The 27,325-nt window shown below is 34.5% G+C and overlaps 1 protein-coding gene across 7 annotated transcripts in view; it reads right to left on the bottom strand.

Moving 5' to 3' along the window:
* Positions 1-27,325, bottom strand: part of COL11A1 (collagen type XI alpha 1 chain) — a 188,166-nt gene that overhangs the window by 35,113 nt on the left and 125,728 nt on the right. For all 7 annotated transcript variants that reach the window (XM_084757803.1, XM_084757797.1, XM_084757800.1 and 4 more), the window contains 11 exons: positions 23,444-23,551; positions 17,599-17,706; positions 16,708-16,761; positions 14,867-14,920; positions 14,283-14,390; positions 8,777-8,830; positions 6,439-6,492; positions 5,142-5,195; positions 970-1,023; positions 639-746; positions 331-384 (listed from right to left, as the gene is read on the bottom strand). In XM_084757803.1, the coding sequence (XP_084613929.1) occupies positions 331-384; positions 639-746; positions 970-1,023; positions 5,142-5,195; positions 6,439-6,492; positions 8,777-8,830; positions 14,283-14,390; positions 14,867-14,920; positions 16,708-16,761; positions 17,599-17,706; positions 23,444-23,551 (810 nt within the window). The remainder of the gene's footprint in view (positions 1-330; positions 385-638; positions 747-969; positions 1,024-5,141; positions 5,196-6,438; positions 6,493-8,776; positions 8,831-14,282; positions 14,391-14,866; positions 14,921-16,707; positions 16,762-17,598; positions 17,707-23,443; positions 23,552-27,325) is intronic.

Genomic DNA, 27,325 nt, shown 5'->3' with positions numbered 1-27,325 from the left:
TTTCTCCAGGAGCAGACAGGATGCAATTCAAAGTAGAATTTACATAATAAATGAGAAAGACTTGAACTTTGTGAACAAAAGTATAGTTGTTACTTAGATAATCTGTTTGAGCAATCCAAGAGGTCTCAGTAATTGTCCAAAGGAAGAGGAGAGTCTGGTAACAGAAGTGCAAGGATCACCAGACAGATAGATTTTTGTCATCAAAGTGATTTCTGTTTTCTTCATTTGGCTTTCTGTTTGTGAAAGTCCACTTTTAATTACAACTTTAATTGTTCCTAAAGACTCAGGGAACAGTCCCAGCAAAGTATCCTTCCATTTCTACATACTTACCGCAGGACCAGGCTCTCCAGGTGGACCAGGATCTCCAGGAAAGCCAACAGGGCCCTAGAGAGATGTTATAAAAATTAATATGAACAGGTTAAAATGAAGCGTCACGACATTGAATTTTTACTGTAGGAGGTTAAAGTTATGATCCAGATAGAAAAATAAAGAAAACCAAAAGAAATGAGGAATGCATGTGAATATATGAAATGACATAATGACTTTGTTTTCAACAAAGCCACACGTTTTTAATCTTTCTATGAAAATCTAAGTCATGGATTTGGCATAAACTTCACTTTACAGCGGGACAAACTCACCGGGTTCCCCTTGGGGCCATCGTCGCCTGGTGGTCCCTTAGCACCAGCAGGACCTGCAGCACCGGGAGGCCCAGCTTCTCCTTTCTCTCCTCTCTCTCCTTTGGGACCCTAAAGAACACAGACAAAAGAAAGAGTTACTCTACAAGCTCGGTTTCAGTGTTTTAACATCAGTATAGTGGGCCGCAAAGTTCTCTGCTTTTAGAGTCTTGTATTTTGCATCGCAAAATGTCTATCGGATTCTGAAATACAGTAACTAAAATGTTCCAACAGTCTAAAAGATATTCAAATATCTAACAAAGCCCACTAATGGCTTTACTACTACAGAACTTACGCCTGAGCCGGCTTCACCAGGGGGTCCTGGGTTCCCTGCTTCTCCAGGTTCACCCTGCAAAAAAAAAAAAATCACAAGAAGGTTACAACACAGAAATGATGTTTTCTATCTTCAATTATGCCTTCATTATGGCCCTCCTGTTTTAGATCCCCTCAACATTTTTGTGCTGCTTGAAACAGCAAAAATCTAACAAGGGTAAGGACAAGTAGGATACTAATCTAAATAATTCAAGTGAGGAAACATATTAGGTGCCGACTCAGCTTTGAAAGACTAAACTCTGCACATCAACCCAGGTTCCTCCCATGCCATAACAGAAACTGGAACATTTTCTAACTGTTCACATTCATGTGGCATCAATATTCACATTATAATTAGGATCATTAATGTAAATTTTCATGTTCATATTTTTTTAACTAAACTATAAGTTCACTCTGTTGCTAGGAAAATATATCAATATTAAAAGTTGAACTATATTAATAATTCTATAGACTGAGTATAGTGAAGATCAGTGTGAGACAGATTGTCCGGATTTGAGAGTTTATCTATTATAAGTTTGATTGCTTTTATGACATCACTTTCATCCAGATGGCTAATTTTCTGGTCTGAACAATAAAGAATGTTAGAAACCCATAATTTATATTTAAATGAAGATTTCATGAATTGTACCTAGTTTATAATGTTTATGTACAAAGAAAAATTTCAGGGAGTTTAGTTACGAAAGTCTACTGCTAGTGTATCTTTCTTAGAAATGCATAAAAAATAGTGTCTTATTCCAGTGACTACTTAAGATAGAGAATAGTGTGTGTGCATACACACACAGACACACAGACACACAGTCTCTCTCTCTCTCTCTCTCTCTCTCTCTCTCTCTCTCTCTCTCTCTCTCTCTCTCTCTCTCTCACGGTCCAAATCACTCTACTAACAACTCCAACATCAGTGATCTTAGGCCTTCTTAGTAGATGATTTTCTTCTAGTGACTAATTTTCAGCATTGCTATCACAAGGTCCTTCTGGCACAAACTAGTAATTCTAGGTTGGCTTGAAAATTTCTGTACTAAATACAAACATCATTCTGAGAAAGAAACTTTATATACAAAATTTCTTAGTTTATGAAACTTACACATATTTTGACTCTTAAAATATTTGGCTGGTTGTGATAGAGTACATCATTGTCCATGAATTTCTTAGTAGTGGTACTGCATGCCTGTTTTGACTTCCCCAAGATAAATTATAAATATACCCAATATTCAGGGTAATTATTACAAGTAAAATATTGCATTTACATTATGTGTGAAAGGACTTATTTCACCTATCTCCATATGATAAAATGATAAATCAGGAACTTTTATGGGGTGTAATTCATATGTTAGAAATGAAACAAGTATGTTGTCAATCAAATTAACTGTAAAATGATCATAATAAATATTTAATACATGGAATGCACACAATAGATACTTAAAACCCTGGAAACTTATTGAATACAAAATGTTTTCTTATGTGCCATATCAGCCTGCAATATTATTATGGAATGTTGGAACTAGAAAGAAAACAATTTTAAAATCAACATTAATATATTTTTTCATCCACTTTCCTCTTTGTTAAACATAAAGGAAATAATACTGTGGAAAAATTATTTCCAATTTCCTAAAATGATGACAATGTGTGGTGGTCATGAAATGTGGTTAAAGAGTAATATGTAAAGATGAAGATTCTACAACAAAATCTTTGAAAATAATTCATCAATATTCACTTGCTTCCAGAACAATAAATTATCTTCATGCGTATTAGAAACAAGTGTATTGTGTACCAAGAGTGGGGTGGACAAAGTTACCAATATCTGTAGAGAAAAAATAACAGAGAAAATTGTAATAATGATATTCATTCTATGTCATGAATAAGGAAAAGAATTCTTCTTTTATGGAAATATAGCGATATTACATGATAAAGCATGGTGTGGTGGAGATGTGGGAATGTACAGTTATTATCACGCTGTAGTGCTAGTACTCCCCAGTTATTCAGAGTGCTTGGTCCAGAGGCAACAGGAAATACCTTTGCATGTCTGGAATCATCAAATATAATTGCTTTTAAGAAAATGCGGTGCGCATTTTTTGAAGCTTCTCCCACAAATACGTGGGAGATCAAGTTGTTGTATTTGTACAAAAGAAACCATGGCTCATGGCTGTCGCCCTCTTGTTTCATTGTAATAAACTGATGTAATTTCTAAACTAGAAATTTAAATTAAATCAACCAGAATCAATGTTGCTCTCAGAAATTTATAATCTGTACCACATTATATGATATCAGATTCTTAGAAATTTAAGATTCTTCTCTGTCATATGGATTTTTTCAAGGTAAACTATTGTTATGTAGCAATTTTCAATTTGGGTACCTATGGAATGTAAAACTCACCCCAGACACATAGCTTATTGCTGGCCCAACTAACCATGGTGTATGCACATATGCACACACACACACACACACACACACACACACACACACACACACACACACACCGTCATATCAGTAGCCTTATTGAATATTCTTTTGTTGCATTTCTATCCTTTAATGGCTGACTCATCTCTACAGCCCTTATTGAACATTATTATAGGATTCAGAATTGGCAAATTGTTATCATAATACCTTTATCCTACGTGACAGTGGTATGAGACTTCCCCCAAACTCCAGATGTCTGGCAAAGATGCCTATTTTATGAATTTCATAGGAGACAAAGTATAAAAAAAGAAAATAAAGCATGCAAACTATTCTTTTTATGTATACAATCCTCAGGACATACCTGAAGCACAATGAAATGTCTAGTGAACCTACAGACTATTGCTAACTCTTTGAGCACCAGCAGAGCCCTTATGACATGTTTTCAAGAAGGAAGGCAGAGAGACAAAGCTGGTGGAATTACCTTAAGACACGGGTCTCATTATGCTTCTTATGCTAGGACAACTAAATTCAATGAGGATTTTTTTTTCTTCCAGTAACTGTGCCCATCTCAACATAAAGCTTTCACTTTAAAATTATAAGCAAAGCTCCTAAATTTTTTTCCAAAGGGACTGTATTCTTTATCTACTAAGAACTGGAAAGTGTAATTTGTTTATAATTTAGTAATTAATGAGCTATTTGAACAGTGAGTCATATGCAGTTAATTATAAACACAAGATTGGAATGGGAAGCAGAAGTAAATAATAATATAACACCATCTAATCTCATTACACTGCTTTTTAGAGAGTTAAATCGTTTAATGAAAATAAATGAACTTAATTATAAAACAAAATGTTTCAAAAACAATTCAAAACAAAGAAGAGAATCATGTTCCAAGGTTGAGATAAAAACACTAGAGCTATTCATTAGTAAGTAGAATTGATGAAAAAATTTAAATAGTTTTCCTTTATGTAATGAATTACTTTTTTGTCTTTCAAAACTGGCAAATAATTTTGAGAAATGAAGCAAATCTCAATGATAATTTTTAAAATTCTATTAAGATATGAGGTTGAATACACAAATAAGAAATCAAAGAATCACTTTGACATTTTCAAAAAAAAAGAGAAAAAAAGATGTTTGAGATGGAATAATGTTTATCAGGGAAAAAAATGCTGTTCTGAGCACAGATGTTATGGCACATGCCAACTGCTTTTCTAAGTATCAGAGACACTCTGAAGGGTTAGCAATGAAAAGGTGACAAAAATCAGTGATTAATTGTTTTCTGGTGTGAAAGAGTCCTTTCCTCCCTGATCAGTTGTTGAAAAGTGTTTCCTCTGTTTCAAGTACCAAGCGTCACTAATGAAAGACGCTATAGTTTCCTTAGACATTCATCAGTTGAATTGGAGCTTGGCTTTGTCACTGTCTAATGAAGAAACATCCAGCGAATCACTGTAATTAACTAAGCCTCAGCCTTCACAGTTCACAAAAGCAAATGATGACTCCACCACTGCACTGAAACAGCAAAGTATCCTCACGCTGCATTCATCTCCACAGGTGTCAATACAAAACACACAATACCGGTGCTTAATTTCAATCTGTGTAGGTTCTCGAATAGATAACACTGAATATGTAAATGTATGTACAACACTTAGCACCCAACTCATGTTAGCAGTCTGTAAAATACGCCCCACAGTTATTAAAGCTTTTAAATTCGGGGTGTTTAGCCATAATGCCCTTCCTTACCTTGTCCCCCACGCCGCCAACTGAACCAATAGAGCCTGGAGGTCCTTGTGGTCCCTGCAGTGTAGAAAAAGGAGTGTGGTTTATGCTTTTAATGAAATGTTCAGCTCATAAACACATATTGAGAGCTTTCAAACAAATTATTATCTACAGGAACACAGAGAAAAAAATTAGAGGTGGATTAAAAACTAACAACTTCCTCAATTTTCATATTTACTAACAGGAAATAATTTAATATATTAAATCAGTTTTCAGCTTTGTCAGGATTTGTGACATAAGGCATAGAGACTTTCAATATTCTATTATGTACTTGGAAGTTGAAACAAAATCCCGATGTCTATGCACAGGGAAATATCAGGACAACTGTATAGTGTGATTTTATATTGAATCAAAGGCATGACCCCATTTAAGAATAACTTAATCCATGGGAAAACACAAAGCCTTTATAGACTGCTAGGCATTAAATTCCTTCAGAGAAGTAAAAGCCCTGCTTCTTTTCCAGTTTACCAGCCACTTATTTTTTTTTTATCAGTTTTGATTTGATTAAATTAAAGACACGCATTAATAAAAATTCCATCAAAAAGAATGTGGAAAATGGGTGGCTACATTTGTAAAACACGAAGTGAGAAGTAGATCACATGGGCCTAGAAATCTATTGAAGGTAACAGTGGCATGAATTCATTATTCCATTTGAAATTCTATAATAGTCCATCAGAGTGCTGGACAAGGTTTTAAGGGGAACGTCTTCTTTAAAGGACTGAGAAGAAATCCTTTTTTTCTCGTGGAGAGAGGGTACATAGATGCACATACTTCTCTGAGGGCTTTTGAGACAGAAAATGCATGAGTTAAGCTTTTAGGTAAAAGTTTTTCTGTGGATACATATGCCGCAGGTGTTTAGAATACACACCTAGACCAGTACATTCAAAGCCAATTGCAATCATTGCCAGAAGAATTCAATAACCATTTACAGAGCATTTATCACATCCTAGACACAGTGTAAGTATACTGTTTTGATCGCTATGGGTTCTCATGATACAAATAATACTTTTCACCATTGGATATACAATATGCTAGGTGCAAACTGGGTGCCTGTTTTATATTAGTGGTGACACATTCATGAGAAAAGCCATTTCTTCCTATAATGAAGTGGCATTGAGTAGACACTTGTTGAGATCTCCTCCACTTCTTAGAATACCATGATGTGAATATCTCTACTGTATCTCATAAGCCATGTGCCGTAATACAACGCAGACACACAAAGTTCTTCGGGAATAACTAGCATATAATTCATAGTTCTTACGTCAGCTCCATTGGGACCTTGAGGGCCTCGGGGGCCAGGAGGACCTGGTGGACCCTAGAAAAGATAAATGACAAAGTTTGCCCAGGTCATGCACAAATGCAGCTAACATTCTTATATTTCCAGACTATTAAGATAGGCTTCTGCCTATAAAAATCACAATCACTAAAGCCCATCAGGGTTACCAACATGCAGGAAGAAGACAATATCACACCGGCAAATGACCCTTTGATCATTGATAGGAGATTAGCGCTCAGAAAACAATGAATAGAAAAGCAACCCAGGAAGCCTACTGCTGGTCCAAATTATTCACAATAAAGACAATGATGTTTTGTGCAAGAGTATATCACAGCATAAATAAACATAGTTTGAACAACAACAGCAAAATCAAGAATAACCACCACCACAAAAGAGTACTGGCCTAGTTTTAAGACTAGGGAATTAAAGGAAAGTACATCGTTATACTCTGTGTTCACATTCTAAAAATTGAAACTGGTCAGTTGAATTTCTAAAGCAAAGCCTTTATGTTCTGAAAATATACTAAAATTATCTCAAGATACACTTGTTAAAACACAAGGACTAATGTCTGCCAGGTATAATGAGCCAGGAGGCTGAAGATGACACTCTGATATAAAGAGAGAACAAGTGACTGACCACATAGTTAACTGTCTCTGTCACCTTAGTTTTGGAAGCTGCTAGCCAGAAATTTCTACTTAAGAAATAATTTCATTCCTTCTCAAGTAGCTGAATGGGTTGAAGACTAGATAGTTATAGTTTGAAAGTTAGGCTTAAGTTGTCTAGGATTTTAAAAAATGGTTTAAGGTGTAAGCGGGTTTTTTTTTTAACTTGACAAATACAAGATATTATAGAGAATGATTTAGGTACAAAACTTTAGAGTCAGCTAGATAAGATAGATAGTATGTTCTTCAAGGTTGCCAAATACAAATGAACTAACATTCTGAGTGTAACTTTTACATATGGCTTTCCTGACTTTTTTCGTAACAGTTCTTACTATATGTAGTTTGTAATAAATAAATAAATTTAATATCCATTTGTAAAAAAACACTGTTGGCCAAAACACTTACACATAGGTTTAAATTAGATAGTTTAAGGTAAAAATAAATTAATTAATTAAATGATATGATCTAACTTTACATATAGAAAATAGGCAATGATGAATACTTAATCATTAGAATTTTTAAAAAAATCTGTTTAATCTAATAGCAAAACTGAAGTGTTTTCTAATCTGACCCATTATCAAACAGAATGTATGGGTAATTCATTTAACTACAGCAGTGGAATTAAAAACATGGATTTCAATGAGTTTTCTGCTACTACTGTATATTCCTTATTCATCCATGTATGCCTGTGTATGCCTTGAAGTAACATTTGCTCATTTAGGAATAATTTAAAAGGTAAAATAAATCTGGGTGTCGTTGTTAAAGTAGATTAAATGTTACTAACAATTATGAAAACTTCAAAATATAAGCAGACAATCATGCCAAAGTGTAATTGGCCTCCACAAAACAAATGTATTTTTGTAGATTTTATTCCCCTCATTTTGCTTTGTTTGTCATGTTTTCCTTTTTGCCATATTGGCATTTCCTGGTATATATTATTTTCTGATTCTGTGGTATTTATGTGTTTCTTGTATTTTTGTTATTGTTTTATTAAATTTTTTAAAAGATAGAGTGGGTGGGTGGGTGAGGAGGAGCTGGAGGAGAGGGCAAAGAATGATTGCAGTATATTACATAAAAATGTTCACTAAAATAAACAAAACATATTTTGAATGTAAATCAAAATTGTCAGCAATGTTGGAAAGATAGCAATCAGGAGATATATTTATCAAATATCATTAAGTTTCAAATACTTTGAGAAATTATTTCTTTATTATACATATTTGAAAGATTAAGTTGAAATCTTAAAGTAAAAATTTCCTAATAATACAATATGTGTATTGCAATATTGTAATTAATAATGCATTCCTCACTAAATTTAGAAGTTGTTACAAAACAAACAAATTTTATTCTCCTTTCACAATTTGTAATACTAGAAATCCTAGATGAATGCTATATATTCTTCACCTGTTTCTCTCCAAAGTCCAAGGCAAAAGACTCAGAAAGTACTGGGGTGGCATTGAATCACATAAATGATTTACACTCACCTAATATGTGAAACTCTGAATGTCATATACGCATTATTCTGGTACTATCAATATTGTGTTATTACTGGAGAAGCATGAATACAAAACTTAGAATTTAAGAGGAAGAGCAGCACAGTTTTAAATTGGGTATTGTGGTCATGCATAACGTCACTAAATTCCCAGAAAATACAAACCTACCATGGGTCCAACATCTCCACCTTCACCCTTTTCACCTGGTGGGCCTGGCAACCCCTAAGAAAATATAATTTAGAAATATAAGTCATTTATGTATTTTATTTTATTTTATTTTCATTTATGTATTTTAAAGAACAATGTTGAAGGCTAGAAATGTCTAAGATGGAAAATGCTTGCTTCATGAACATGAAGACCTGGGTCTGGATCCTCAGAACCTAGCTAATGTCCAACACTTCTGTAATATTAGTGTTTATACAGGACTGGCAGGCAAAGACAGGACAACGCTTTGTAGCATGTTGTACTATTAGGCAATAGGAACACAGCAGAAAACATTAAGAGACCATTTCTACCACAGACAGAATTCTGCCTTAAAATGGACAAGCTTGGATGCAGGCAGAGTCGACAGGGTAAGCAAGTCCTCAATAGTTCCTGCCTCACAAATATGTCTGTCAGATATATTGAGCCAGAAGACTGAAGATGATGCTCCAATGTTATACAGAGTTTTGTGTGATGATTCAGGTAGCGAACTATCTCTGTCATCTCATTTGGAAAGCTACTAACCTGCACTTCCTGTATACTCAGGTAATTAAGTTTACTCCTTCTCAAGTCTCTGATGCAGTTGAAGACCAGGTAGCTTAGTTTTATAATGAAGCTTAATTGTTTAGGGGTTAAGATATTTTTAGTTCTAGGTAGATGTTTTAAACTGATAATGATGAGATATGATAGCTATTGATTTACATTTAGAATTTTACACAAACCAAGATAGAAAAGGTGTTTTTTCAAGGCTGCCAAATACAAATAACCAAAACACTGAGAATGTAGTATTTATGTAATTCCTGATTGTGTCATTGTTCTTCTTGCTATTGGTAGTGTATTGTATATATGTATAATAATATAAATGTATATGTAAAAAATAAAAATATTTTAAAAAGAGACCATGTCTCAAACAGTGGAAGTTAGGGCCAAACCTATAGTTTATATCTATCCTACACACAGACACAGTAAATCATGATTATTTATGCTCACACATACATGATTTTAGTTAATTTATAGCAACAATAAGTATATTTAAGGTTTAATAAGTATGTGTAAATTATTCAGAAACAATACAATGGCATATTTATATTCCATTGTTTCCTACATGCTATAAAATCTATGGCTCTATTTATGAGTAAAATAATGCTTTCTTTGCTTTGTACAATGTTTTAACTTGGGTTTTACTAAAATAAAGAAATCAATAAGCACATATAAAATTTAATCTTACAGACAGGTAGTCCTTTACTCCATCTCTTTTTATCTAGTATAAACATTTTATATTTTTATATTGATAGTTTACCTTTTTATATTTTTTTATTATCAGAAACTATTTTAAAAATCCCTAACGAAGTAATGTTTTTCAGTTAGGTAACAGATCAGCAAGAGTGTTTCAAAATATATATTCCAATATATTTCTATAATTATAAATATATTTTAAACCTTAGCCTGTTTATTCACTCCTGAATCTTAAAGTTCCACAAGTTAGGAAGCCCATTATATTTATGCAGCCCTTTGTTTTCCCTAATCTCTCTCTTTTGTAACAACACTGTAGCTGCACACTAGAAAGCTAATGTTAGGAAGTCTCAGGCAGAGCCAGGGCAGGTGCATTGGAGCTCAAGCTGCCTACATCTCCACAAGGAAATCCTTGTACCGCTCCATCTTCTCACATCCACCAGACAGAAGTATGAGGATTTAATTTTTCTGGCTACAGCAGTATTTCTTATTCTTTCTTCATAAAATCATACTCAAGATCTTTGAGGCAATTTTTTGCTTAGATGTTGACCATTTAATCTCTCATAATTAGTGGGAGCATCAAGCAAAACCTAGTGTCTCAGAAATTATTTGTAAAATGAAAGGGTGAGCTAATCCTAAATAAAAACTAACAAAAAAGAAGTTACTCATTAAGAAGTGTCCCAACGTTTGCTATAATACTAAAACAGTCCATTATTCTAAGATTCTAAGATTTGAAAAATAGCACAACATATTTGATTAAGTAATGTGCTAGAATTAGTGGAATATTAACATTCCAGTGAAGAACAAAGTGTGTATAACAAATTATGAAAAAAATGAACATATATAGCATAAACTTAACTAGGGAATGTGCATGTGAAATAGTGTGATTCTTATTGGGCAGAAATAATAAAATTTTTGCTGTTTTTTTTAACAATTTTAATGAGGTAGGAATTTATATGCTTGCTATAAGCTATACAAATTTGTTTTTATTGCAGTATGATAATAGTTGTATGAAATGTAGTGAGGAAGTAAGAATGTCAACAGTGCTGAAAGCTAACCTTCTAATAAAACTATTGGCTGTGGGGCGTCAATGTAACAGCTGCAAGTTATTCAACTAGCTCACATCAGTGCATCCATGTCCTGTTCCCACAGTGTCACAGTGTAAAGTGGTATAGGGGTTCATGGAGCAATGCTTGCTCATTTAAAGAGGACCTTTGATAAATTCATTAATGTCCTGCTCTATTATTAGCCCAGGAATCTGTTGTTATGGTCTACTAATTACACCTGACTCTCAGGGAAAAAAAAAACCTGCTCTAGTGGATATATTTGTAACAATTTCTAATGTGGCACACTTCGATTACGCAGGAAGATGCTTTAATGTGAATATTGTCTTTTTTCTCAAATATTAGTATGGTATCTAAGAGAACGGTTGGCTTATACATTTCCCAAATGGTTACCATTTTCTGAAGGCAGTTTCTAGAATTTTAAGCAGATTGAAAGGAAGAAGGAGGAAGAGAAGGAGGAGGAGGAAGAAGAAAAGGAGGAGGAGGAAGAAGAAAAGGAGGAGGAAGAAGAGGTGGAAGAGGAAAAGGAGGAGGAGAAAGATGAGAAGGAGGAGAAGGAGAAGGAGGAGGAGATGGAGGAGGAGGAGATGGAGGAGGAGGAGATGGAGGAGGAGGAGATGGAGGAGATGGAGGAGATGGAGGAGATGGAGGAGATGGAGGAGATGGAGGAGATGGAGGAGGAGGAGAAGGAGAAGGAGGAGGAGATGGAGGAGGAGGAGATGGAGGAGGAGGAGATGGAGGAGGAGGAGATGGAGGAGATGGAGGAGATGGAGGAGGAGGAGATGGAGGAGATGGAGGAGATGGAGGAGGAGGAGATGGAGAAGGAGGAGGAGATGGAGGAGGAGATGGAGAAGGAGGAGGAGATGGAGGAGATGGAGGAGATGGAGGAGATGGAGGAGATGGAGAAGGAGGAGGAGAAGGAGGAGGAGATGGAGGAGATGGAGGAGATGGAGGAGATGGAGGAGATGGAGGAGATGGAGAAGGAGGAGGAGAAGGAGGAGGAGATGGAGGAGGAGGAGATGGAGAAGGAGGAGGAGAAGGAGGAGGAGATGGAGAAGGAGGAGAAGGAATAAGACCTGATCAGACTGGTTACGTAAGGCAGCACTCTACGTAAAATCTGTCAGAGGTAAATCACTAAAGGTTTAGACCCAAGATCTCTAACTTCAAAAAATTTCCCGATTACGAAGTACAGGACCTACACATTTCAATACACAGTTTAGCAGAGAGCTTAACACCGAGTAAACCCTTCACTCTAGACCATTTCCTTTAGAGTGCATTGAAAGTTAGACAGGATAAAGTCTTAAAGCACCACACAAAATGATAACTACATTTTTAATCCTTCCCCAGGGTTTCATACACTTTTAGTTTTGAGTGCATATGTAGACGAACTGTGAACTGGAACATAGTTTTCTTTTGTAGACATTGTAAGCATGATTGTAAACAGTTTTTTAATGTATACATATGATTATTTCTATCAGTTAAACAGAGTTTGTCCAAAAAAAAAATAGCAATTAGATCTCGTCATGCTTGACTGTAGTTTGAACTGATTAAGGCAGGATGTTCTTATTATTGTAGTTAATGGAGACATAATGAATGAAATCCTCTAGATGCAAAGAATAAATGAGCTAATGATATCCTACTGTTACTCTGTCTTCACATGTCCTAGCTTTTATCTGATTCATGGATGAAGAAGATCTGCTTTAATAAATTCAATTTAAAATCATGTAAGGGGTCATCATCATAAATGATGAATACCAAATGAATTCAGGTCAAGAATCTATACTATGTTTATATAGTTTGTTTATATAGTTTATATAGTATGTTTATATAGCTATGTTTATATAGTTATATGTAAACATATATAATACACATCATATATTCACAACTATATGAATACTTTATATACCAATAAATAGTAAATTCTAAGTTCAAACTCATTTAAGTTATATGTTAAGATTTGTTATTTATATTTATTAAAATTGCTAAAATGCAATCATCCATGAAAAATATATTAAACAATACAAATGCAATCTTGAACAAACCAATTATATTAGCTCCTCTTCAATTTGTTTTTAAAATATTTATGAACAAATGCATCATTTTTTATAATTTTATGTAAGTTGGCTCTGATACCTCATCTAATAAGATATTTTCTAATTTTGTATTTTCTATAAATTCCATTGAATATAATTTCATCAATTATTTTATTAATGCTCAGAATAAAAAACTGTAAGGCAACATATTCAACTGTGAGATTGATGCTTCTAAGTTCAATTTTAAAGGATTAAGAAGAATCAGTTAAATTAATGGGAAAAAGGAAACAAAAACAGTTACCAATATAGCAGTCTGACTTTAATTCCTACTTGTTATTTTAAAAATTGTGCTATTTCATACACATGTTGATAAGCAGTACTCATAACTGTATTTAAGCATCTAACCACATTTATACCGAAAAACAGGAAAGTAATGATTTTCTACTATACATATAGAAAAAAACTATCTTGGCATTAAAAGAAGAAGAGCTGGGAATGATATGTTCACAAGTAATACAATTTATGATATGCATCAGAATGTAACTGGCTCAGTGATATCATATTTAATATTAAAAATCAATACTTGTATGAATTTATTTGAAAATAATATATATTTATCCCACTTTCATATAATATTCTATAGCTTCACAAAATTGTAGATATTGTGATTTAGATTGTTCTGATTTTGCAAAGTCAGTAGTGCGACAAAAATTAATATCCATACAGTACATGAACGTCATTTAAAACCAAGCTGTCACCACTCAAAGAAGCAACAGGCAGGTATAGAGCAATCTACTTATTTTGTCTATTATTTAAAATGCTGATGACGTCAGTGTTCTACTTCAAATTCTTTTCAATTTTCTTTTTCATATGAAATATGAAATAGGGTCTTTTACCTATTAAAGCTACAATAAGCTGGGGTTCAGTTTTTAAGGCAAAATGGCAATCAGCCTGATGTGTCAGAAACAGAAACCAAGAAGATGCGTATTTGAGTCTATATTCTAAATTCATACACACACAAACCCACACCACAAAGTGCTCACAGCATTCGATCTTACATGGAAAACGGGAAAATTTCTTTGTATCTCTGCCTTTAGCAACCTAGAGTGAGAAGTCAGTGAAACCCATGCAGAGGCTTCTTACCTGAAGGCCAATGGGTCCAGGAGGTCCTGGGAAACCTCGAGCACCCTCGTCACCTTTTTGCCCAAACATTCCCTGTTGTCCTCGGGGACCTGCTTCACCATCTCCGCCCTAGAGAACAGCAAGGGACTTATCAGTATTGGAGAAAACATTATGATACTTAAAAACGCAGCCATTGCTAATCTGTTCAAAGCTGATCTACCAAAAAAATTACGAAGCAGATTCCATCCCAGTTGTCTTCTCCAAATACGCTATTGTTCGCATCACTAGCATTCTTTGTTTGCGTAGTTGAGCTGAATTTGATTTGATCATCACACCAAATAAAGTGAAAATGATCCAGCAGACAAATAATATTAAAATTTATTAGATATTCAATTATGTTCCTCTGGTTCTTATTTAATTGGTGACACATTAAAAAACACACAACTAGTTATATTAGGTCACTAATGTAAATGTAACTCACTGGTTAACATACAAATAAACTTAGTGCCACACAGCATTACCAGTTATGTCACTGACAGTAAATAAATTTCATTAGGGGCCTGAAGGTACCTAAATGTATGGAAAAAAGAAGAAAGAATACTTACAGCAATTCCAGGAGCACCAACAGGTCCTTGAAGACCTGGGGGACCAGGAGGACCCTGAAATGACATAGAAATCAGATATCTTAGAATCAAAGTGCCAAAGGCATCAGCTAAAATAAAAGCAAAACAAAAACAAAACAGAACAAAGCCACAATGGCTGACCCAGATTTTTTAAACACCTCCACACTTCCTTGGGAATAAAAAGATATTATTTAGCAATCATATTTGTTTTATTCCCTGCAGACTTATATTTTGTTGTTATGTTTATGTATGTCAATTTTCAATTGGTATCTATTAAAATACAAAAATACTCCCAGTCTGAATGCTGTAGACATCTAAGAATTGATTTTTCTCACTAACCTAAACCAATTTCAAGATATACATTTAAAAATGTTCAAAAATCAGATTTCTCTAGTAATTATATATATATATATATATATATATATATATGTGTGTGTGTGTGTGTGTGTGTGTGTGTGTGTGTGTGTGTATGAAACACTTTGTTTAAATTATCAACAGGATTCTAAAATGCTGACATAAAACATATTGATATATAAAACCTAACATTTCTGTTCATGCACACACGGCACTCAATTAAGTCCATAAAACTATTTCGAACAATAGGTTCCAGCAGGTTTCTGGGTCATCTATGCATAACCATATCCCTTTTTTTCTCTTGTATCAAATAATCAGGCTTTGAGTAAACAGAGTCAGGTATTGCTCCTCTTGCTCTCTTTGTCAAATCTTACAAGCTAGAGTCATTCGAAGAAAGAAAACATCAGTCAAGAAAATGGCCCCATGAGATTTCCCTTATGCAAACCTGTGGGCCTTTTCTTGATTAATGATTGATTTGGGAAGATTCAGCCCATGGGAGGAGTGCTACCACTGGCTTCTGGTACTGAGCGGTGTAATAAAGCCGTCTAAGATGCCATGATGAGTAAGCCAGTAACTAAACCATACTCTTCCACAGACTCTGCATCAGCATCTTCTTCCAGGTCCCTGCCATAAGTTCCTGCCCTGATATCCTTTGATGAGGGACTGTGATTCTAAAGAGTAAGATGTCAAACTTTCAAATTGGTCTCTCTTTTCCACCTACATATGTGCGAATATGAAATTTAACAATATCTGTCATTACATATGAAACACTGTTCAGTTCTATGAGTACACGTTGTCCTATCAGGTTATCTACAGCAAATATAAAACAATTATCTCCTTAGAAGTCTGTGTTTGTGTGTGTGTGTGTGTGTGTGTGTGTATGTATATATGCGTGTGTGTGTGTGTGTGTGTGTGTGTGGTGTACATGTGACGTGTGTGTTTGTATCTGATTCATTTCATGTGTGCACATATGCATGTGTGTTGTATGTGTGCTGTATGTACATATGCTTAATTGAAGAACAAATAAGATGTCTGGCTCTTTTGTATGTGTGCTGCAGCACATAATCATAGGTGAAGGACAGTACAATATTTCCTGTTCTATCACCCTTTGATTTCCTCCTTTGAGTAATGGTCTTTAACAGAACCCTAACCTAGACTGCCTTACAGTTGCTCCTGCATTGTATGTGGGTTCAGGGATTTCAACAAAAGCTTGCATGTTAAAGCACCAAGTGTTCTTGCTTGCTGAGCTAAGGCATCTCCTGAAACACTTCATTTTATTAGGATAAAAGTCCCATTGCTTACTATTTCAAATAGATCAATACATGTGTATTTAAAGTACTTCCATTTAAATTCACAGTATAACAAGTACCTTGACAAAAATCTGCTTCAGCTAAACGTTACTATGGAAAAACATTCGTGCAAATGGATTAAGAGAATGACGCTCCCTCACCACGTGGTGAGCAACTCACATTTTCGCCTTTGTCACCTTTGCTGCCCTTTTGGCCTGGTTCACCAATTTCACCCTGTGTTTGAAAGATGCATGTTAAAGCTAATTTCCGAGTTATCATACCGGCAATCTCATCATTATCATTAAATTATAAAATATTGCCTCTAATGAAATTGCATGCTAGTATGTTAAAAACCATAGCTTTAATGTAAAAGATCTCTCTGCCTTTGGTTTTCTTTAACTGACCGATACATAGAAAGATGAAGTCAGCATTACACTGAGGACTATGACTAGAAATTTAGCTTACAAACTGAGTTTGCCCTGACTATGACCACAATGAACTGACAGCGGAAGAACACTAATCTGTATACATGTAAGCAAATCAAAAGCACTTTTTTCTTTTCTCCCCATTTTCCAATGGTAAGATTATAAAAATATTATTTTATAAATTTTCTGCATATTACAGTAAAATTAGAAACTAAATTGAAACAATAAAATCCTACATTTTGCATAAAAAGTTGAGAACATTTGCTTACATGTTTGTAAAAAAGGATTACTAATGTTATTGCACACTATTCTTATGGTAAAAATTATCAGGACTAAATACGGACTAAGAATTATTTTCTACCTATACTACTTAAAGAAGCATGATTATTAAAATATGGAACTATTCTTCTCTAACTACATTTTATGCATCTATCATATATGCTGTTTTATGGAGGACATATTTCTTCTAAAGTAATTCTTTTGATCACATAAATTGTATCAAAACTAAAAAAGACAAGACCACAAATCTTCCACTTAGCATATTATTTTTGAATAATTGTAGAGTTCCTGAGAGATTAGTAGTCTTTGATAGGATATTAAGCATACTTAGTATTCTTTGATAGGATACAATAACAGTAACACTTACCTTGTCTCCATCTTCTCCGGGAGAGCCAGCAGGCCCAGCAGGCCCGGGAAGACCCACAGGGCCTTGTATGCCATCTCTACCTGCGGGGCCTTGGGGACCCTTTTCTCCCTGAAATGAAAACCCATGGCATATCATAAAAATTGCTGTAAGAAATCCATAAAGGTTCTACTTATTTTGAAAATCAAAATGTGTGTATATATATGTATATATATATTTGCCCGCACACTTATACATATACTTATACCTACATATTCCAAAATAAATTGTTTAATCTTTCTGGGAAACAAATTGCAAGCTGTGAACAGCAAACAGAAACAATGAAGTTCACTCCGTAGATAACTAATAATACCAGGAAAACTTACATCCCTTTTAATAATTTATAAGTCTCTGGCTTCACTCTATAAACTTTATTAGATGCAAGTGAGAAAAGAAATACCTTTTTAAAAAATTATTTTTTCCCCAAACAAATCTTTGCAAATCAGGTGGCTCCTGTCTGGGAACACTCTGAGCATACACCTTACCTTCTCAGCACTAATGAGGTAGCTGTTCAGAAGATACTAGCCTCAAACATGCATAAAATTTTATGATATGCTTTGCATGCAACTAGTTCTCATGTTTTACAAGTGTTTCATGGGTTCTTTGAGTTTACATATTTTAACTCATGTCTGCTTTTTCCTGTTGCCAAACCACATGTGATGACTTTCTCTTTGTTTCCACTTTTGCCTCTCTGACAGTCGTGTCATTTACGTACCATGAAAAGTTAGATATTTGCTGATTAAAACCTGCCTCCATTGCCATAAAAGCTATGCTTCAGACTTTAAAATCGTGCATTTTCTTTTTAGATTATATGAGGTTTATCAAATGAGCATGGGTAGAGAAGGAAAGGGGGAAGGGGTACCCCAGAAAGAGAGAGAGAAGGGGGCGTAGAGACAGAGACAGAGGAAGAGAGAAAAAGAGAGGGGGAGAGAGAGAGAGAGGAGGTAAGATAGAGGGAGAGGCAAGCAATGCATTTTCTAATACTAGAATTTCCATCACTTTTCAGAAGGCAACATTCCTTTACTGAGCTGCTGAAATAACTTTCTGCCTTCATACACTCATGTCTCGTGCTTCCTTCCATCTCATTTCTCCACTACCAGTACAATGCCAAGTCAGATAATATCACCTTACATCATTAGGTGAACTTACTTGCTTATCATTGCTTGGAGGGAGTGCTTGCCTCACTGCGATGCTTACTGTTAACTCTTTGCTTACAGATGTTCGAGTTACCTAAGAGAAGGCTCTAGGCATGCCTGTGGATTGTCTTCATTACACTGATTGAGGTGGAAAGACTTGCTCACCGTGATTGACACAATTCCTGGACTGGTGAATTCTAAACCTTTATAAGATGGAGAATGGTAACTAAGCAGTAAGCAAGCATCCACCATTGCCCTCTGCTTTTAATAGACATGCAAAGGGATTAGCTGACTCAAGATCTTGCTGCCTTGACTTCCACAGTAAGATTGTTGGTGCTTGACTGTGAGATAAAATAAACCCTTTTTCTAAAAGTTGCTTTAGACACAGTACCTTATCACAGGGATAGCAAATGAAAGTAAGACACTACCTTGACCTAGCTCCTACTGGGACCTAAAGACATCTAATGTTTAGAGGAACAATATGGCTTTACTAAAAACCTAACTTTTCTAACTGCTTTTACCACAATTTCTCTAAATTTTTGCTCCTCACTCAAATACTCACCTTTATTATTTTATGGTCATTAATACATCTATTTTTATCAAGACTGGTTTACAAAATGACTATTGTGACAGTGACTTTTTTTAGTGAAAACATCACAATTCTCTATAATGGTTTACAGCTATCACTGCACACAATCCTCAAACTTCTATTACTGTCTTATTTTCAGATGTGGTGAAGCAGGCCTTGATGTTAAGAACATCTTTGTAATCCTGGACGAGTAAATGAGAGAGCTGAGCTCTCAACTCAGTTCTGCCTGGGAGTCAACAGCCTACACATATCCAACTTCTGCAGTTTTCATTAATTGTTTTTTTTTTTTAATTCTTCACTTGCCTTTTATCTTATTATTCTATGAAACAAATATATTCATGGCATGATAATATGAGAGGAATTGTATTTATTCCTGCTAGTACTTTCATATACTGTATTATTCTTTGACATTCACAGGTCTCCTGAGGTAAGCCACATGCTTAGGCTTCCTACCTTAATAATCCACTTCCCTTTATTCAAGGGTATAATTGGCTAATAGGCCAAATACAAGTTTTACATTCTGTTTTTATTTTTATCCTGCTTTCAATATCATTTTATAACAGTCAACAAAAGTACTCTTCCTTGTCCCTTGCATATGTCACGCATCCCCACCCCTCTTGCACTCCTCTTTGTGTGCTTGTCGAGCTAAGTATCCATATGTGAATTTACCATCAATAATAGTCCATTTTACTTTGCTTTACATGAATCTTTTGCAACTCATATCCATTTTGGTTGCTTATAGTTAGAGTCTCTTATCTCTCTCAGTACCACATCACTTGTGGGAAAAAAAAAACACGCTTTGCTTCTAAAACTGTAATTCCAAATGAAACCACAGGTTTGCAATCTGTACTGCATCATGATTTGATCATGAAACACATACTTCTGTTAAGGAAAAAATATTTGGAACTGGTTTTCCTTGAAATCCCTGACTCCTCTTGTCTAATTCACTTTTAATTAATGTATTGACTTCACTTAATTTCAAATTGACCTTTCTTCATCTCACATTACTACCTCGGCGTTATCAAAAGATACATAATTAGCCTGGAGTGGTGATGCAAGCCTTTAATCCTAGCACTCAAGGTGGCAGAAGAAAGAGGATCTCTGTGAGTTCGAGGCCAGCCTGGTCTACATAGCTAGTCCAGGGCCACCAAGGCTACACAGACAAACTCCTCTATGAAAAACCAAATATCAAAAAAAAGATACATAATTAACACATATAATTAACAGAACATCTTACCTATAATTAAAAAAGATGGCATTTATCTACATCAATCACACTTCTTTAAGAATCAGTCTCCACATCAAAATATTTCTCCCCATATGATAAGTTTAAAGAGGTTTTACTTTCCCCTTCTAGTCCCACCTCCAATGAATTCTAATTTGACTGATGATTAGGACATCATGTCTCAGCCACAAGTATTGTAAGTAGGTGTTCTGTTATTGTTTAGACTTTGTTTTCCAAGTATTTTCTTTCTAGATGTTGGGTGGTTAGGGAAGTGTGCTACAGGGTTGATTTTCACATTATCTATCCTGTCTTCTACCTCACGTAAACCTGCTTCTTCATGGAATTGTTTAACATTTTAACTATGGCCAAAATTTATACTGAAGACATTTTTTTGCCACCATTTCCATGCATAACTGTGGGCAGTTTAACACTGCCAAAACTACATTCTGCTAATATAGGTAAGCTGATACTTCCCTTAAAATACTAGGTAATTCAGTATCTACAAGATAGTTTTCTCCATAACTTTCCACGAGCAAAACATACAATAATATGAATAGCTGTAGCTGTAGGTGTGGAAAAATGAGAGGATCTGGTTGAGCAAGGATTCATTGTCCCACTAGACATGATATCACCAACTGTAGCTTGTAGGGCCTTAGTCTACTTCTTAAATATTTTCTCATCTATCTCTCCCTTTAAATTAATATTAAAAATAATTGGCAGTGCTATTTTACTTTGGTATTTGATTCAGCATTTTACTTTATGAATCAAATATGTATTCAATTTAAATCATAGGATTGAATATATTATCACCCTAAACCTTATACCTTCAATTCATATGAAAAACAACAAAGTCCCTTCTGTGTTCATCCTTTGTTGTACAAGTTAAATGTGGCCTACATTTCTTAATTAAATAGAATCAAAGACAATTATCCCATTTACCCCAGTTTTTTCACAGTGATCAGTATAGTGTAGAACGTAAAGCCTTAGAAGAAAATCTCAGAAAAAAATTACATCCAACTGCGTCAAGGTGTTTTTCTAACGTTCTGACTAAACAAAACAACAACAACAACAACAAAAGGCAGAACACCATGAGCTGAAAGTGTTCTGCCAAAAGCATATTGAATGGTCACTGTCTGTGCAGTGATAGGTGGGCCTAATGAGAGGCGATCACCCCATGAGGGCAAAGAAAAATTAATGAAATTAGAATTGGGTTGGGTTCATTAATACAGAAGTAAATAGATACAAAAGGATGTTGCTCTCTCTCTCCTCTCTCTCTCTCTCTCTCTCTCTCTCTCTCTCTCTGTCTCTCTCTCTCTCTCTCTCTCTCCTTCTCTCTCTGACTTTCACTGTTACAGGAGAGTGTAACACAAGGTTTTCCCGAAATGAAGAGCCTTCATTTGAATTTCAGCTTCTTCAACACTAATCAGTATATTCTGTGTATTTTGTATTATCCAGTGTAGCATTCTATCTCAGGACTGAAAGGCTGAAGCTCTTAAATATAAGAACAGGGTAATGTAAGAAAAAAATATGGACAATGGGTATAATTTTATTTATAAAGTCAATGACAGTAATTAAACAACTGTAATATTTTTTCCTTTTTTATTCATTTATTCAGATTACATCCCCTTGCTTGTCTCCTCCATTCCTCCCACCTTCCCTCTTTCACCCTATTCCCCTCCCCTAGGTCTGTGACAGAAGGGGACCTCCTCCCCCACCATATGGTCACAGCCTATCAAGTCTAATCTTGGTAGCATGCCTATTCTTTCTCTGAGTGCTACCATGCCTCCTCACCAAGGAGAAGTGGTTTAATACGGGGCATCAGAGTTCATGTCAGAATCAGTCCCGCTCTCCACACAACTGCCGATAATGTCTTGTCCCTTGGCTATATCTGAGTAGGGGTTCAATATTTACTGCATGTATTGTCTTTGGTTGGTGCAGTTCTTGAGCAGACCCCCCTGGGCCCAGATCTGCCCATCATGATGTTCTTCTTGTAGGTTTCTAGGACCACCTGCATCCTTCTATTTCCCTATTCTCCCATGCTTCTCTCACCTAGAGTCCCAATAGGATGTCCCTGCACCTATCCTAATCTCCTGGTAAGTGAAGACTTTCAGGGGACATCCTGTTGGGTTAGTAGGACATGAATAGTTTGAATTACGAGTTCAAACTCAATAGTGTATCGATAAGTATTGTTATGTTTATGTGCATCATCCTGCTTTTTAATCCATACAGATTAAATTAGTTTCTGTGTTCATCCTGAAGGATAAGAGTATGCTTTATTAAATTCAATATGATCAAATTAAGGACAGAAAACAAAAGAGACAAACCTAATAAACAGAATAAAGTCTACAATAATTGATACAAAATTTTAAGTCCAATAAATATGTCATGAAATAGTCAGATGTTTCCATCTCACCACAGAGCAAAGCTCAAGTTTGATGAGAAGCTCACATATGTCCTGTGGGATACATTTATGAACCATAGAAACACCTAAAATGGAATTTGCATTCTGGGAGGTATAAAAAAAAATTCCTGTTTTTTAAAATGTAAAGCAGCAAGGTGTATAAAGCTTAATCAGAACTCTCATTTTACTACCTAAACAAGCAAAATTAGAAGCCTTTTACGTTAATAAGCTTCCACTCCCTCACAGATATCAGAGCTTCATAACTTGTGGAAAAATGCCATCTCGTTTAATTGAATTTCAAAGTTTCTCTATTGTAAGAACACAAGGAGCTGTCTTCACATGCCAGGCACATATTCAGGGAGAATGCACTGAGGTATGAAGAGCTAATATTCTCGAATAAAAAGTAATCATGTGTGCAGACTGGCAGCATCATATATTTTTCCCTCAGCATTACTTACAGGAGCACCTTTTTCTCCAGCTGGACCAGGAGGGCCCTGGGGACCTGGCCGCCCCGGCAAACCAATTGGACCTGCTGTGCCTGCCGAGCCTCGCTCTCCCGGAGAGCCCTAGAACATGAGAATGAGGGTGTCTTGTTATTAATAATGAAAACAGACACGGCGTGAGAATCACTTATTTAACAATAAAATCATAATCAAGTAAAAGAAATGTTAAGCTAAATTTGAGAGAATTTTAAGAACTAGAAAAAGAAGCTATATCCACCACATGAAGAGTGATATTCTAATTCCAGATTCAAGTAGAGAACTTGACAAAAGAAACTTTAGTGGAATGAAAGAAACCCTAAAGTTCCAGGTTTTGAAATGGTAGCTTTAAAAGCCTCTGTTCAAAACTGTACACATGTTGTATAAAATATGGATTCTCTACTGAACGTTTTATAGTTTTCTTTTTGTATCATGAAAGATTAATATATCTGTTCCTTATATTGTTAATGCCTTAAGTGCTTTCTGGTCTTAATACAAAGCTGCTAAATATTTTACTTTCTAAATCCAAAGTATAGCCTTATACATTATATAATGTATATATTATATAGCAAAGTTGCTAAGCATTAGTGCAGACTTTCCAATTTTTGCTCAGAAAGAACTGGTAATTTTATCTTGGTCCTCTACTGACCTTATTTTTAAGAGTATGATATAACTCACATCTGATTAGTTTGTACAAATGACTTTAGAGAAAGGTACCATATGTCCATTAACTATTTTGCTTTTAAAATACGCTATAAATGACCTTGCTTACTCCTCAGAATGCTATCAGAAAATAAACTGTCTGATGCCCTGAATAAAGTTGGCTATTGCAAGAGACACACATACGCTATAATATTTAAAACATAATCTTGAAACAACTGTGTACATATATATGTATATATATAATGTGATAAGACAATTTAAGAAAATAGAGAAAACAGGAAATATGAAAATGTATATAGTAATCTATTCATATCTCAAGTACAATCTAGAAACAATATCCAGTACTGTGTAGTTTTGGATTATATTTCTAGGTGACTCATTAAGTTATAATTTATTATGTTGTTTCATTATAGACATGAATTAAAGAAATATGATGAGAGTAGTTTCCCTTGATAGTAAAATTATGTACAGAAGTTATATTTCAAAGATCCTAATAGTGATTTATCTGAAAAATATGTTAGCATTGATTTGTTGACATAATATTTTCATATGTTGGTAATCATATTATTAAACAAATACAGGTTATCTAAAATGTTCTAGTTTATATTTTCTTTAAAGAATTACTTATACTGATATGAAAAGCAATAATAACACAATAATAAAACAATGGTATTTGGCAATTTAATAATTTTTAATATTTATTTTGGTTTTAAAATTCCAGATATGTAACTTTTTAAAATGAGAGACTGTAGCTATACACTCTTCTCAACACTCTCTATGTGAAGCCTCCAATTACGCTCCTTTGATCATATCAGTATTCCAATGGCTATTCCCAGGGGAATTCTGTGATTTTTATAAGCACTCTACTTCCCTAAGGTGCTTATGATTACAGACAATAGATACATTTGTAACTTAAACTTCTTGATATTAATTTCTATGACAAAAGTACCTCTCACCTATGTTTTTCATTTAAAGTTATTATGTGAATTGACAAGATTCAAAGTTGGTGTTATGAAAGGAAAAGGTAATGTGAATATTTGGCATAATAGTTTCTTGATTCTTTTATGACTGCATGAGATATTTGAAATATATTTATAACTCTGAGGTATTGCAAACATTAGGGATATAATTTTGAATAACTTTGTCAAATTTCCAGATAGATATAAACAAAACAAGGAGTGGCATATATCATTTGGAATTAAATGAAAAATCACAGAGAAAAGGTTAGTATGTTCTGTAATAATCAAAAAATAACTATGTGAAAACTATCTGCTTACTGATCAAGTAATAAAAATCATGAATTTGTGGGCATAGTTGAAAGAAAAAAATTGCAGTTAATATGAGTGTGTGTGTGTGTGTGTGTGTGTGTGTGTGTGTGTACATTTGTGAGCATACCTTTTGCAGTTGTCTGTTCCTATATCTATGTATATGTATATTTACATGTTTATTTATGTATCTATATACATATACATACATATTTACATATAGATACATATTTACACATATAAAATAAATATTCATGTACATGTACATATACAAATAGCATAATTTATAATAGAAATAACTAAACATAATTATATTAATGATTTGTACTTATGTTTTTTTAAATTATATGGAACACTGGATATGGCTAAATTCCAAGTCACTAAACAGTAAACAGAAATTTGCAGATATTAACTGAATATTTATTTTCTTTAAAAGATGTGGTAGTAAAATTGAAAGAAGTATGTATTACATTACCTTGGCGTATTCTGATTGACATGCGACTCAAAGCTTTTATTTTGGAAAAATGTGTTTGTTGAAAGTAAAGTATGTTTAATATTTAAAATTAATCCAAATACTTTATATAATCATTTTAATGTATCTGAGGTAGAAAAATAAAATGCTAATTTGAATCCAAAGGTGTGTGCAGAGTCTGTAGATGCTATATATTATCATTACAAAGCAAACTATTTTACTTTCTGCCTTAAAGCATTCCTAAAATTAAATTTCAGATTATCATCTTGTTTTAGGAGGTTGCAGTAAAGTTAATAACAAAATATATTGCTTTTCTGTAGTTAAAATATTTATCATGAGCTTGTCAGATCTCATCAGCACTAAAAAGAAAAAATATGAAGACAAAGACACTTTTGTAAATCTCTCTTTTTTACATTTAAATTATTACATATATGTGCAATAAACTACCCATAGCAGGAAGAACCATGACACAATCAGGAATTATATAAATGATACATTCATACTTTTTTGGCTATTTTTATTTGGCAGCCTTGAAGAAAACATCTTTCCTATTATGGTGCATCTAAAATTCTGAATATACTTGTGTGTGTGTGTATTTGTGTGTGTGGTGGTAGTGGTGGTGGCGGCATTTGCCATTTGATATTAAAATGCATCGTTTACTCTACTGTACTCTTTCGCTTCTTGTTTGTGTGCACATACAAGTGCACATGCTATATAGTACGCGTGGAGGCTCACAGGCAGGTGGAGGGAGTTGGTTATTTTTCCACCATGGGGGGTCCTGGGTATTGAGGTCAGTTTGTCATACTTGGCAGCAATCACCTGTACATTGAGCCATCTTGATAGCCCTGAATTCAGTGGGTTTTTTGTTTTTAACTTTTGCAGCAACTAATCAACTCTTGGCATTCCTATAATTATAGGGAAGGGATTTAAGATATTTTGGAAGGTTTCAGCCTTGGAAAACTCTCAGGTGTTATTGTGGGTTGGTTGGTTGGTTGGTTAGTTGGTTGATTTTTTTTTCCTCTGAGACAGGTTTCTCTTTGTAGATCTGAATGTCCTGGACTCACTTTGTAGACCAGGCTGGCCTCAAACTCATAGATCCACGTGCCTCTGCTGGGATGAAAGGTATGCACCACACAACATCTGGTCTACTGTTTGGTTTTATTCCTTGCTTTTATAACACTAAAGTTCACATTGTTTCTTTTTCAATCTGCTTTTATGTATGAGGAATGATGCAAAAATTATTTAAATATGGGAAAGAAAATATTAAATTCTGAATATAAGTCAATATCTGTCATATAGTTTAGTTTTACAATTAAGCTTAGCTGTTTAGGAGTTAAGATGTTTTTATGTCTAGATAGATGTTTTAAATTGATAAAGATAAGATATGATAGACAAAGCAGCTTTTCAATGTATACCTGTGCCCTAAAGTACAACCGCAATACCCTTCCCGGCCTTTCTAAA

The sequence above is a fragment of the Acomys minous genome (genome assembly GCF_964271855.1).
Source record: "Acomys minous genome assembly, chromosome: 14".
Classification (NCBI taxonomy): domain Eukaryota; kingdom Metazoa; phylum Chordata; class Mammalia; order Rodentia; family Muridae; genus Acomys; species Acomys minous.
This window is presented reverse-complemented; position numbering and strand designations above follow the sequence as displayed.